Source organism: Piliocolobus tephrosceles, chromosome 19 (assembly GCF_002776525.5).
Source record: "Piliocolobus tephrosceles isolate RC106 chromosome 19, ASM277652v3, whole genome shotgun sequence".
In the NCBI taxonomy this organism is placed as follows: domain Eukaryota; kingdom Metazoa; phylum Chordata; class Mammalia; order Primates; family Cercopithecidae; genus Piliocolobus; species Piliocolobus tephrosceles.
Genome location: NC_045452.1, coordinates 28,429,310 through 28,443,107, shown reverse-complemented (window position 1 = coordinate 28,443,107; position 13,798 = coordinate 28,429,310). Strand labels below are relative to the sequence as shown.

General features: G+C 57.2%; 1 protein-coding gene across 1 annotated transcript in view; it reads left to right on the top strand.

Annotated features, from left to right (window-relative positions):
* The first annotated feature begins 8,931 nt into the window (after nucleotides 1-8,931).
* CELSR1 (cadherin EGF LAG seven-pass G-type receptor 1) overlaps nucleotides 8,932-13,798 on the top strand; it is a 204,913-nt gene continuing 200,046 nt past the window's right edge. Inside the window, exon 1 of the mRNA XM_026447968.1 lies at nucleotides 8,932-12,478. Coding sequence (XP_026303753.1) covers nucleotides 8,932-12,478 — 3,547 coding nt within the window. The remainder of the gene's footprint in view (nucleotides 12,479-13,798) is intronic.

Here is a 13,798-nt window from a genome sequence, read left to right as displayed (position 1 = left end):
AAGAAAGAAAGAAAGAAAGAAAGAAAGAAAGAAAGAAAGAAAGAAAGGAGATACAATGATATAATTAGGATGCCGCAATCCCAGCACTTTGGGAGGCCAAGGCGGGCAGATCACTTGAGGTCAGGAGTTTGAGACCAGCCTGGCCAACATGGTGAAATCCCATCTCTACTAAAAATATAATAAAATTAGCCGGGTGTGATCTCAGCTACTCAGGAGGCTGAGGCAGGAGGATTGCTTGAACCAGGGAGGCAGAGGTTGCTGCACTCCAGCCTGGGTGACAGAGCAAAATTCCGTCTCAAAAAACAAAACAAAACAATAATAATAATTAGGATGCTGACACTGTCGCTAGCTTTTCTGGGTCTCTCTAATTCCTGTAGAATCGTTCTTGCCCACAATCACCTGCCCATCTCTCTTGCACCCCAGAAAAGTTTTACAAGTTGAGGAAGAGAAAAAAATAATCTGATACGTACTGTCTGTATTCTCCCATGACAAGAATCTCTGCATGCGGGGAGGGGTGTCCGTGTGTCCGTGTCCACCATGGTATTGAATGAATATTGAACAAATGGCTGAATGTGCATGAAGGAAAGGAGATGGTGGGTGGTTCAAGTATGGTTCTTGCTTCCCCATTCCAGGCAGGACATAAGCGGGGGGCCAGGGAGGACAGGGCCAGGCTGGAAAAGTGTCATCAACTCATGGCTGCTGGGGTGAGTGGCCCTCCTGTCCAGTCACAGCATCAGGGGGTGGGTGAAGGTGTCCGGAGGGGACAGAAAAGCAGGGGCCACTGGCTTCCCCCACCCCCCACTCTGCCAATCCTACCTCAGGGAAGTTTTTTTTTTTTTTTTTTTGAGACAGAATCTCGCTGTGTCACCCAGACTGGAGTGCAGTCGCTTGATCTTGGCTCACTGAAACCTCTGCCTCCCTGATTCAAGCAATTCTCTTGCCTCAGCTTCCTGAGTAGCAGGACTACAGGTGCGCACCACCACGCCCAGCTAATTTTTGTATTTTTAGTAGAGATGGGGGTTTCACCATGGTGCCAGGTTGGTCTCGAACTCCTGACCTCAGGTGTTCCCCCTACCTTGGTCTCCCAAAGTGCTGGGATTATGGGCATGAACCACCACACCCGGCCCTCAGGGTAACTTTAGTGCTCCTCCCTATATCCAGCAGGGGCAGAGAAAGTCCCCAGGGAAAGTCCTCTATGAGCCATTGATGACAGCATGGTTAGTAGTAGTTACAATGCCAAAATATAAAAAATAAAATAAAAAGATTTCGTGTGCAATTTTGCAGAGGGAATGTCTTGCCCTTTTTTCTCCACTCAAAAGGAAGGGAGGTTATTCAAAATAGTCAAAAAGTGGGAACAGTCCAAATCCCCCTGGCTGGTGAGAAGATAAACAAACTGTAGTGTATCCATAACGTCACTCAGCCTTCAAAAGGAAGGAAGCACTAATTTATGCTCCAATGTATTAAGCACTAATTTATGCAGGAACCATGAAATGTGGTGCTAAGAAAGAAGCCAGGCGCAAGAGGCCACAAAGTGTGTGATTCCGCTGACACAAACCACCCAGGGCAGGTAAATCCAGAGAGTCAGGAAGCCAGTTATCAGTTGCTGGGGGCTGCAGGGGACTGATGATGACTTTGGGGCTTCTTTTTGGGGTGATTCAATGTTCTGGAATTAGATAGTGGTGATGACTGCACAACTCTGTGAATATACTAAAAGCATTGCATTGTACACTTTAAAGTGGGTAATTTTTAAGGTATGTGAAATGTGTCTCTTTTTTTTTTCTTTTTAAATTTATTTTTTGGGCCAGGTGCAGTGGCTCATGCCTGTAATCCCAGCACTTTAGGAGGTCAAGGCGGGAGGATCACGAGGTCAAGAGATTGAGACCATCCTGGCCAACATGGTGAAACCCTGTCTCCACTAAAAATACAAAAATGAGCTGGGCACGGTGGTGCACGCTTGTAGTCCCAGTCACTCAGGAGGCTGAGGCAGGAGAATCGCTTGAACCTGGGAGGTGGAGGTTGCAGTGAGCTGAGATTGCGCCACTGCACTCCAGCCTGGGGACGGAGTGAGACTACGTCTCAAAAAAAAAAAATTTTTTTTTTAGAGACGAGGTTTCATTATGTTACCCAGGCTGGTCCTGAACTCCTGGGCTCAAGCGATCCACCTACCTTGGCCTCCCAAAGTGTTGGGATTGCAGCCTGGCCCTCGCATCTTATTTTTATTTTTATTTGTTTTGAGATGGAGTCTTGCTTTGTCACCTAGGCTGGAGTGCAGTGGCATGATCTCGGCTCACTGCAAGCTCCACCTCCCGGGTTCACACCATTCTCCTGCCTCAGCCTTCTGAATAGCTGGGGCTACAGGCACCCGCCACCACGCCCGGCTAATTTTTTTGTATTTTTAGTAGAGACAGCATTTCACCATGTTAGCCAGGATGGTCTCGATCTCCTGACCTCGTGATCCGCCCGTCTCAGCCTCCCAAAGTACTGGGATTATAGGCGTGAGCCACCGTGCCCGGCCTCATCTCATTTTTAAAAGAAGGCCAAGAATGGTGGCACGTGCCTATAATCCCAGCTACAAGGAAGGCTAAGGCAGGAGAATTGCTTGAACCCGGGAAGCCGTGGTTGCAGGGAAATGTAATAGTTTAACTTGAGAACTTAAAGGTAGGTCACTCAGACTTCTCTTAGCGATGGAGATGGCACACGAAAATGCAGGTTTTGCTGATCGCAGTGGCTCATGCCTGTAATCCTAGTGCTTTGGGAGGCTGAGGCGGGTGGATCACCTGAGGTCAGGAGTTTGAGACTGGCCTGACCAACATAGAGAAACACTGTCTCTACTAAAAATATAAAAAATTAGCTAGGCGGGATGGGGCATGCCTGTAATCTCAACTACTCAGGAGACTGAGGCAGAATAATCGCTTGAACCCGGGAGTTGGAGGTTGCGGTGAGCCAAGATCACGCCATTGCACTCCAGCCTGGGTGACAAGAGTGAAACTCTGTCTCAAAAATAAATAAATAAGGCCAGCACTCTAGGAAGGCAGAGGAGGGAAGATAGCTTGAGGTTGGGAGTTTGAGACCAGTCTGGGCAATGTAGCAAGACCCTGTCACTACAAACATTAAAAAGAAAAAATTAGCCAAGCACAGTGGTATGTGCCTGTAGTCCCAGCTACTCAGGAGGCTGAGGCAGGAGGATCACTTGGGCCCACAGGTTTGAGGCTGCAGTGAGCTATGGTGACGCCACTGCCCTCCAGCCTGGGTGACAGAGTGAGCCCCAGTTTCAGGGAAATAAAAAGGGAGGGAGGTGTGTAAAGAAGAACACTAATCAAGTGAGACAACATTCCCCCGTATCGGCTCCATGATAATGTTTATGTGCCTCAGGTGTGGGGCCAGGAAACAAGATGGACCACGACCATGATAGTAATAGTGATAGGAGCAAGGATATCCAGCAGCGTGAACTCAGCGGGTGTGAACCCTCCTCCGGGAGCACTTGCATCCCCCTTCCCTGAGCCTGGAGTTAGCAGCCCTCCCAGTCACTGCCCCCAAATGCAGCTCCCGTGCCCTCCTGGGGCTTGTGTGCTCATCTGGGCCCTTCATTCTCGTTCCCTGGGACTAGATGGAGGTATGGTGTGCGGGGGGAGCCCCACCTCCGTGCTGTGCATTCTGAGCCTCCATTTGCTGTGTGTCTTGCAGAGCTGGGCATCCTCACCCTGTAGAGTGAGGGGCTCGGGAGTCCCAGGAGCAGCAGGCAGTATGACCAGTAGCCTATGTGGCCGGCCACTGCTCGGGGCCAGCAGCATCCTACGTGTGGGTGCGTGCACAGGGTTCACTCTCAGCATGGTAGCCACGGAGCCTGGGGCTCAGGCTGGTCTCTGCTCTGCTCAGGGACAGTATGGTGGGCACCTGCACAGGGAGCCAGGCAGGCGCAGTGGGGTAGAGCCTGTGCTTGGCCACTAGGGGCCAGTGCAGCCCTGAGATGGGCCCAGCGGGCACAGGCAAGGTGGGTGAGCGTGGGGCAAGGGTACGGCCACGGGACCCTGTTGTTCCTCCCCACCTAGGCTGCCCAGGGAGATGCAAGAGCAGCTCTGGACACAAGACCTGAGCCCATCGCCCTGAGCCCACAGCATTTCCAGGCAGGCTGGAGATTCGTCTCGGGCTTTCGTGCATGCCAGCTAACCTTCCTGGAGCTTTCCAGAACCTTCTCGGAGTAAAGCCTCCCTGGAGCAGGTTGTTCAGATGCTGGCATCTCAGGGAGCACCTGAGGGCACCGAGCTCCCAGGAGGAGCCTTCACGAGGGGGCCTGGGTAGCTGAACGCGACAGCCCATGGGCAAGAAATCCCAGCACTTGTATTAGACAAGTTCTGGCAACTTCCAAGCAGGAAAACATTTTTTCTTTGTAGTCATAACGTTATCCTGGCCTTCCAGGGAAGCGCTAGTACATAAGACGTGCTTGATTAGGATCTAAATTCCCTGCAGCCCCTTGCCTCTATTAACTGTATGTCGAGGCTTCATTTTTGTTCTGTGTTTTAACTTTCACAATTTTCTATGTATCAAACCCCACCAACTGTAAGGCACTTGGGGGCAGGCAGAGGGGTGCAATGGGCCTGTTCCCAAGAAGCTTCCCCCTGAATTCCAAAAATAGGGCAAAATGGAGCTTGGTCTGGACTCACTCGGCTTTTGCCTGTGGGTGATTTCTTGTGGCTCCTTGCTGTTTAACGACTGGCCCAGGAATTTATTGTGTAAGGAGCAGATTCCAGAAGTCATGTAGCTTCTGGTTCCAGCCCCTGGCAAAAAGCATTTTGAAGAGCTTTCTACAGTATGCACAACACTAGAAATCCATCGTGTCTGCCTTCTTTTTTTTTTTTTTTTTTTTTCTAAATTCCATTTTTGTTTCAAAAAATGCTCACTTCCCGTGAAATACCTCCGGGCAAGTGCAAAATACAAACATCAATTACAATCCATTGAGCCCAAGAAAAGCCGCAAGCAGCAATTCTAGGCACAGAAAACTGGTCAATGGCTCTCAGGGTGACAGGTGCAAGAATGACCCAGTTCGCTGTTACTCAACTCCAAGCCCCCTCCCCACCCTGAGAGTCATGAGTGGGCCACTGACCCCCAGAGATGGTGGGCACATGGGGGTCAGGGAGGAGAGACCCTGCTCCAAGCCAACCCCAAAGGGGAAGGACATGAGCCGGGCAGTAACCTGTGGGAGCCACAGACTCAGGCAGTGGACGAGCCCACCACATAGGTAGTTGCCCTTTACAAAGCCCCACGTATATCCCTTCCACTCTCCAGGAACCAGTTCCACTTTCTGCAAACACATTGGGTGGACTGGATCAGTGTGCGAGTACGGACCCCTTGGGAAATCAGCTGAAAGCTGCCGCCCCTGCCTCTGCTCCAACACAGAGGTGTGACCACATTCAATTCACATAACGAAGACAGAGAGGAGGCAGCCTTGAACTCATGCTAGGAAACAGCAACTGTGATAGTAGTAAATGCTATTCCTGGCAGATCCATGCCTGAGCCAGGCCCTATGCCAACTGCTCCGTGCAGATTGTCTTGTTAATCCTTCAGCAACGCTAGCAGTCTAGGACTATTGTGTCCAGTTAGAACGAGGAGTTAGGCCCTGGCGAAGGTCACACAACTAGTTAGTGGCAGAATTAAAGCTCAACCCCTTGAAGGTGCCAGTCATTCTAAACTTGTGATTTCTGATGTGGCCGGACCACTAGGCCATCTCAGCACAAGCTGCAGCCTCTGTCTTTTTAGTCCCTCTCCCCTCCCCACTTATTTAAAATTGTGGATTCTAGGCCGGGTGTGGTGGCTCATGCCTGTAATCCCAGCACTTTGGGAGGCTGAAGTGGGCAGATCACCTGAGGTCAGGAGTTCCAGACCAGCCTGGCCAACATGGTGAAACCCTGTCTCTACTAAAAATACACAAATTAGCCAGGACTGGTGGTGTGTGCCTATAATCCCAGCTACTCCAGAGGCTGAGGCAGGAGAACTGCTTAAACCCAGGACCGGATGTTGCAGTGAGCTGTGATCACGCCACTGTCCTCCAGCCTGGGTGAGAGAGCAAAACTCCATCTAAAAAATAAATAAAATAGAATAAAATAAAATAAAATAAAAACCGTGGACTCTAAATAGGGTGCGGTGGCTCATACCTAGCACTTTGAGAGGCTGAAGTGGGAGGATCTCTTGAGCCCAGAAGTTTGAGACCAACCTGGGCAACATAGCAAGACCCCATCTATATTTAAAAATAAATAAAAATAAAACTGCATACTCTAGATGCAGGCATAGGGGAAAGTACACAAGTCGTGTGTGGAGTTCAATGTATGATCATGAAGCCCACAATCCGGTAACCCTCAGGTCCAGAAGGGGACGCCCCTGGCCCCCAGAGCCCTCCTGAATGTGCGCATAGTCACCTCATCGCTTTTCTTCATCTTTCCTATTTGTGCACACCCCTAAACGTTATGGTGGAGTTAGGCTTGCTGTCGGTCTAAGTGTGAATGGAATGATCTTTTGTCTTTGCTGGACGTCCTGTTAGTGAGATTCATCCATCCTCCCCTGTCCCTAGGACCTGGAAATGGTGCTGGGCAGTCCCTGTGGTTACCTCGCAGCCTGCAGGTGTCTTATTCCAGAAAAACAGGCCCACACCTGAACCCACTGGCTGCAGCTGAGTTTGTTTAAACCCAACCCACTCTGCTTAAAGCCTTATTGCAAAATATGCGCTCCTGGGGTTCTCTGGCTTTCCTGCTGCCTGGGTCCCCTTCAGGTCCGCCCAGCAGCCTTCTACTGGGAGGCTCCAGGCTCAGGGACCCGCCCTGCCTTCCTGTCCCAGAACTGTCCTTTCATCCTTCCCCGGACAATTCCAGTGGAAGGGTATATGGGGGGTGGGGAGGTCCTGGACCGGTCACATTAAGAGATGAACTTTTCTCCTTCCTCCTCTCCCTCCACACACACATTTCCCAACAGGACTCTCCAGTGGAAACCCCGAATTAAAAGGTTCCAAAGCAACTCCACCTTTTAGATCAATATAACCTCTTCAAAGCCTTGCTACTGGGAAGAAAATGCTCACGTTGGGCTTCAGCCCAAAGACATTGTTTCAGCAGCTTTGAGCGAAGTTGGCTGAGTGTGCGTGTGACACACACACAGACACATCGCTCCGGGGGAGAAACCCCTCCGGATCTCCGCAGCCGCCCACGGTCCTCGTCGAGACTGGACTCATCTGAGCTCAGCTCAGAGATTTGGCTGCAGGATCCGACCCTCCCTTGCCAAAAAGACCCGCTCTAGGGGTGACTGCACATTACTTCCACCCCCACCGCTCCGACCGGCCCCAGGAGAAGCCCTTCTAGGAGAGGCGCCCCCCACCTACCATCCCCGACCACTGGGAGGCCTAAGGGCTGCACTGGATTCCCGCGCCCCGAGCGCCACGGAGGGAGAGTGCGCGCCCTTCCCAGGCTCTGGTTGCACAGTCCCAAAGCCCCGCCCATGCGGGGGTCGCGAAGTCCTAAGCCTACACCCCCCTATGGCTCTGCACCATCCGGAGGCAGGTGTACCCATTACGCAGACCTAAAGCTGCCCCCGGCCCCCCGTGGTTCCCCGCAGGAGGCAGGGGTGTGTGTGGCTTTTCTGAAAGCTCTAAGGTCTCTGCCCCCCGCCCCCCGCTGTCCTCTGCAGGAGGCTGAGCAGGGGCTGTGGCACAGCTCTAAATCCCTGCGGGTGCTTGCTAGCCCCAGGCGGTTTCCAGGGCCCCTGGTTCCCGCTCCCCCGCAACCCGCTTCGGGAGGAGTCGGACGCTCTGGGACTCCGCTACGCGTTCGCGAACGCTCGGGGCGGGGCGCACGCGGGAGATGAGCGCGCCTCCGCCGTCCTCTCCAAATCCCTTATGTCAACCGGGGTTTTTTTCTTTCATTTAAAAGTTGCGCTTTAAACCAAGTGGGACGCAGATCCGGTAGCCGCCTATTGGGTTTTCAAAGTCCAGGGAGTTTTAGTCGGGGTGAAGCATTTTAGCCTCCGTGCGTCTTGCTGTAAAATGGGTAACCCCCTCGACAGCCTCCGCAGTCCTTAATGGGGGGGCTCCCTGGCCCCCTCGGCCCCAGTCCTCCGCCCCCGGGTCCTACCCGCGCAGCACTCCTCGCGGCGGCCTCAGTGGATCTTTCTGCCGGGGTGGGGAGCCATGCTCTGAGCCTCGGCCCCGGGCCTGAGGTGCAGAGCCACCGCCCCACGGGTAGCGGCCACCGGGAGCCCCAGCCCCACCTTTCCCGGCCCTGTTCCCTCGGCCCCGCCCCTCCGGGAGGTTGGGTGGGGAGGCCTCGGGGGACTAGACCCCCAGTCCCCGCCCTGGCCGCGCCCTCGCGTCTCCATAGCGATCCTCTCGGCGCGCACCTCCGAGCCGGCTCCCCCGCGGGCCGAACAATACGCGGCTGGGCCGGGGGCGGGGCGGGGCCGGGCCGGGGGCGGGGAGAGTGCGGGCGGAGGGGGCGCGGGCCAAGCGCACCGCCCAGGCAGCAGCCGGCCTCCGGGGTCTGCGCGGCGCGGAGCTGCCCAGCCCGCTCCGGGAACTCAGCCCCCGCCCCGCGCCGGGCCCGCCCCGCTTCCCACGCCCGTCCGGCCGAGCCCGCGCCGGAGCCACCTGGAGCTGCCTGGAGCCGCCGCCGCCGCAGGTTGATGCGCGGCGCCCTCCCGGGACGCGCGGAGGAGCCATCTTGAAACCAACTTCGCAAACTTTCGCAAAGTGCTCTCGAAGTGGAAGCTGCGGGGGAGGCCGGGCGCGCGCTCCCCACAGTCCCCGCCAGGGCCCCCGGGGAGGCGGGACGCGGACCGCCCCGAGGGCCGGGCGCCAGGCGCCCGCAAGCCGCTCCCCGGCCGCGCCGGGTGGATGCGGAGGCGCGCCGGGTGCATGGATTGTGTTTGGGCGCCCGGCTCGGGCTCGGGCTCCGGGCCATGGCGCCGCCGCCGCCCGTGCTGCCCATGCTGCTGCTCCTGGCCGCCGCCGCCGCCCTGCCGGCGCTGGGGCTGCGAGCGGCCGCCTGGGAGCCGCGCGTACCCGGCGGGGCCCGCGCCTTCGCCCTCGGGCCAGGCTGTACCTACGCGGTGGGAGCCGCGCGCACGTCCCGGGCGCCGCGGGAGCTGCTGGACGTGGGCCGCGATGGGCGGCTGGCAGGACAGCGGCGCGTCTCGGGCGCCGGGCCCCGGGGCTGCGTGCGCCCGGCTGGGCGCCCGCTGCCGCTGCAAGTCCGCTTGGCGGCCCGCGGTGCCCCGACGGCGCTGAGCCGCCGCCTGCGGGCGCGCGCGCACCATCCGGGCTGCGGAGCCCGTGCCCGGCTCTGCGGGGCGTTCTGCTTCCCGGTCCCCGGCGACGGCGCGGCCGCGCAGCATTCGGCGCTCGCAGCCCCGACCACCTTACCCGCCTGCAGCTGCCCGCCGCGCCCCGGGCCCCGCTGTCCTGGCCGCCCCATCTGCCTGCCGCCGGGCAGTTCGGTCCGCTTGCGTCTGCTGTGCGCCCTTTGGCGCGCGGCTGGCTCCGTACGGGTGGGACTGGCGCTGGAGGCAGCCACCGCGGGGACGCCCTCCGCGTCGCCATCCCCATCGCCGCCGCTGCCGCCGAACTTGCCCCAAGCTCGGGCGGGGCCGGCGCGACGGGCCCGGCGGGGCACGAGTGGCAGAGGGAGCCTGAAGTTCCCGATGCCCAACTACCAGGTAGCGTTGTTTGAGAACGAGCCGGCGGGCACCCTCATCCTCCAGCTGCACGCACACTACACCATCGAGGGCGAGGAGGAGCGAGTGAGCTATTACATGGAGGGGCTGTTCGACGAGCGCTCCCGGGACTACTTCCGCATCGACTCCGCCACGGGTGCCGTGAGCACGGACAGCGTGCTGGACCGCGAGACCAAGGAGACGCACGTCCTCAGGGTGAAGGCCGTCGACTACAGCACGCCGCCGCGCTCGGCCACCACCTACATCACCGTCTTGGTCAAAGACACCAACGACCACAGCCCGGTCTTCGAGCAGTCGGAGTACCGCGAGCGCGTGCGGGAGAACCTGGAGGTGGGCTACGAGGTGCTGACCATCCGCGCCAGCGACCGCGACTCGCCTGTCAACGCCAACTTGCGCTACCGCGTGCTGGGGGGCGCGTGGGACGTCTTCCAGCTCAACGAGAGCTCCGGCGTGGTGAGCACGAGGGCGGTGCTGGACCGGGAGGAGGCGGCCGACTACCAGCTGCTGGTGGAGGCCAACGACCAGGGGCGCAACCCGGGCCCGCTCAGCGCCACGGCCACCGTGTACATCGAGGTGGAGGACGAGAACGACAACTACCCCCAGTTCAGTGAGCAGAACTACGTGGTCCAGGTGCCTGAGGACGTGGGGCTCAACACTGCTGTGCTGCGAGTGCAGGCCACGGACCGGGACCAGGGCCAGAACGCGGCCATTCACTACAGCATCCTCAGCGGGAACGTGGCCGGTCAGTTCTACCTGCACTCACTGAGCGGGATCCTGGATGTGATCAACCCCCTGGATTTCGAGGATGTCCAAAAGTACTCGCTGAGCATCAAGGCCCAGGATGGGGGCCGGCCCCCGCTCATCAATTCTTCCGGGGTGGTGTCTGTGCAGGTGCTGGATGTCAACGACAACGAGCCTATCTTTGTGAGCAGCCCGTTCCAGGCCACGGTGCTGGAGAATGTGCCCCTGGGCTACCCCGTGGTGCACATTCAGGCGGTGGACGCGGACTCAGGGGAGAACGCACGGCTGCACTATCGCCTGGTGGACACAGCCTCCGCCTTTCTGGGGGGTGGCAGCGCTGGGCCTAAGAACCCTGCCCCCACCCCTGACTTCCCCTTTCAGATCCACAACAGCTCCGGTTGGATCACAGTGTGTGCCGAGCTGGACCGCGAGGAGGTGGAGCACTATAGCTTCGGGGTGGAGGCGGTGGACCACGGCTCGCCCCCCATGAGCTCCTCCACCAGCGTGTCCATCACGGTGCTGGATGTGAACGACAACGACCCGGTGTTCACGCAGCCCACCTACGAGCTCCGTCTGAATGAGGATGCGGCTGTGGGGAGCAGCGTGCTGACCCTGCAGGCCCGCGACCGTGACGCTAACAGTGTGATTACCTACCAGCTCACGGGGGGCAACACCCGGAACCGCTTTGCACTCAGCAGCCAGAGAGGGGGTGGCCTCATCACCCTGGCACTACCTCTGGACTACAAGCAGGAGCAGCAGTACGTGCTGGCAGTGACGGCCTCCGACGGCACACGGTCACACACTGCACATGTCCTAATCAATGTCACTGACGCCAACACCCACCGGCCCGTCTTTCAGAGCTCCCATTACACAGTGAGTGTCAGTGAGGACAGGCCTGTGGGCACCTCCATTGCTACCCTCAGTGCCAACGATGAGGACACAGGAGAGAATGCCCGCATCACCTACGTGATTCAGGACCCCGTGCCGCAGTTCCGCATCGACCCCGACAGTGGCACCATGTACACCATGATGGAGTTGGACTATGAGAACCAGGTCGCCTACACACTGACCATTATGGCCCAGGACAACGGCATCCCTCAGAAGTCAGACACCACCACCCTAGAGATTCTCATCCTCGATGCCAATGACAATGCGCCCCAGTTCCTGTGGGATTTCTACCAGGGTTCCATCTTTGAGGATGCTCCACCCTCAACCAGCATCCTGCAGGTCTCTGCCACGGACCGGGACTCAGGTCCCAATGGACGTCTGCTGTACACCTTCCAGGGTGGGGACGACGGTGATGGGGACTTCTACATTGAGCCCACGTCTGGTGTGATCCGGACCCAGCGCCGGCTGGACCGGGAGAATGTGGCCGTGTACAACCTTTGGGCTCTGGCTGTGGATCGGGGCAGTCCCACTCCCCTTAGCGCCTCGGTGGAAATCCAGGTGACCATCTTGGACATTAATGACAATGCCCCCATGTTTGAGAAGGATGAGCTGGAGCTGTTTGTTGAGGAGAACAACCCAGTGGGGTCGGTGGTGGCAAAGATTCGTGCTAACGACCCCGATGAAGGCCCCAATGCCCAGATCATGTATCAGATCGTGGAAGGAGATATGCGGCATTTCTTCCAGCTGGACCTGCTCAATGGGGACCTGCGTGCCATGGTGGAGCTGGACTTTGAGGTCCGGCGGGAGTATGTGCTGGTGGTGCAGGCCACATCGGCTCCGCTGGTGAGCCGAGCCACGGTCCACATCCTTCTCGTGGACCAGAATGACAACCCGCCTGTGCTGCCCGACTTCCAGATCCTCTTCAACAACTACGTCACCAACAAGTCCAACAACTTCCCCACCGGGGTGATCGGCCGCATCCAGGCCCATGACCCCGACGTGTCGGACAGCCTCAACTACACCTTCCTGCGGGGCAATGAGCTGCGCCTGTTGCTGTTGGACCCCGCCACCGGTGAGCTGCAGCTCAGCCGCGACCTGGACAACAACCGGCCGCTGGAGGCGCTCATGGAGGTGTCTGTGTTTGGTGAGTGGCCGTCGGGGTGGGAGGAGCGGCTCCGGATGGGCCTCCTGGAGAGCCTCAGGAACCCGCCAAGGGCCCCGCCTGGCATGCCGGGGCGCATTTGGGCCGGGCCCGGGCAGCTCTGCAAGGATTTGTTGCCGCTGGTTGGATGCTGGGGGTGAGCACCCCACCTAGGCCCAGCGAGGGGGAGAGGCAGCACGCCGCTTCCGTCAGCATGCTGGGAGCAGGCCTGCGGTTCTCCAAGTTCAAGACCGGGGCTCAGCACCTTTCTCAGCAGGCTAGTGACTCCTGAGTACAGCTGTTAAAATGTGGCCTCCAGGTGATCTGGGTCACAGGGTTTGCTTGGGGGTGCTCTTTCATCAGCCAGCCACAGGGGTCTCTGGGAAGATCAGAGGTCACTGCCCCTTCCATGTGCCAATTAATTCCAGGGTGGGACTGTTGGAAATTGTCAGATGGGTCCCTGAGTCACCCTATAATGCAGCCGGTGTTCCCTTGGTCTGGTTTTTCTGTCTCCTGCAGATAATAACAGTCGGCCTTACGTGTGTAGGGCTTTGTGCAAGCTCTTTGAAAAGCATAGCCTTATTTGATCTTGGCTTCTGCCCCTGGACGCGGGCTTGTAATTTGGGTGCCGTTGAAGAGGCCTGCCCAGTTAGTGGTGGAGCCAGTGTGGGAACCTTGCTCGCCTGCTCTGGGGCTGGAGGTGAACAGAAGGGAGGGGAAGCCTCAGCTCAGCTGTCGGAAGTTTGGCTGGTGTTCCACGCGTCTGACCCTGTGTGCCAGGGCTGGCCTGCGGGGCTGGGGAGGTGTTGGAATTGGGAGACACAGAAGAGACAGAAGAACTTCGCGGGGGTTGGGGGAACAATAAAGGTCCCCTAGTGGCTCTTTGAGGTTTGCCTGACATTCAAGGATGCTGGTGCAGGCAGATGACCTTATTTATAAACCCAAACTACTGCCAAGAAGACCTCAGATTGGCGGGCTGTTTGAGTCAGTGTTTCAGAGGAATTGTTTAAACAGTGAGTTATTAGGATACAACATTGCCACAGGAGCCCTGGAAGAATTAAAAAGTTAACTTTCTGATTTGTTTCGTTTCTGAGGTTGGCTGTCATTCTGTAATATAGGAAGGGTTGGATAGCTAACAGCTTCCAGTTACAGTTGTTTGTTTATAAGATGTGAAACTTACAGATTCAGTTTTGATACGATACAAACTTTCAGCACAATTTTGGCAGTACAGTCTATTTGTTGGTAGATATTTTAGGTTTTGTGAGACTGTAAAAATGTGTGGAGAATGTGGAATAGGCCCTTAAGGGCGAATTAACCGGGGCT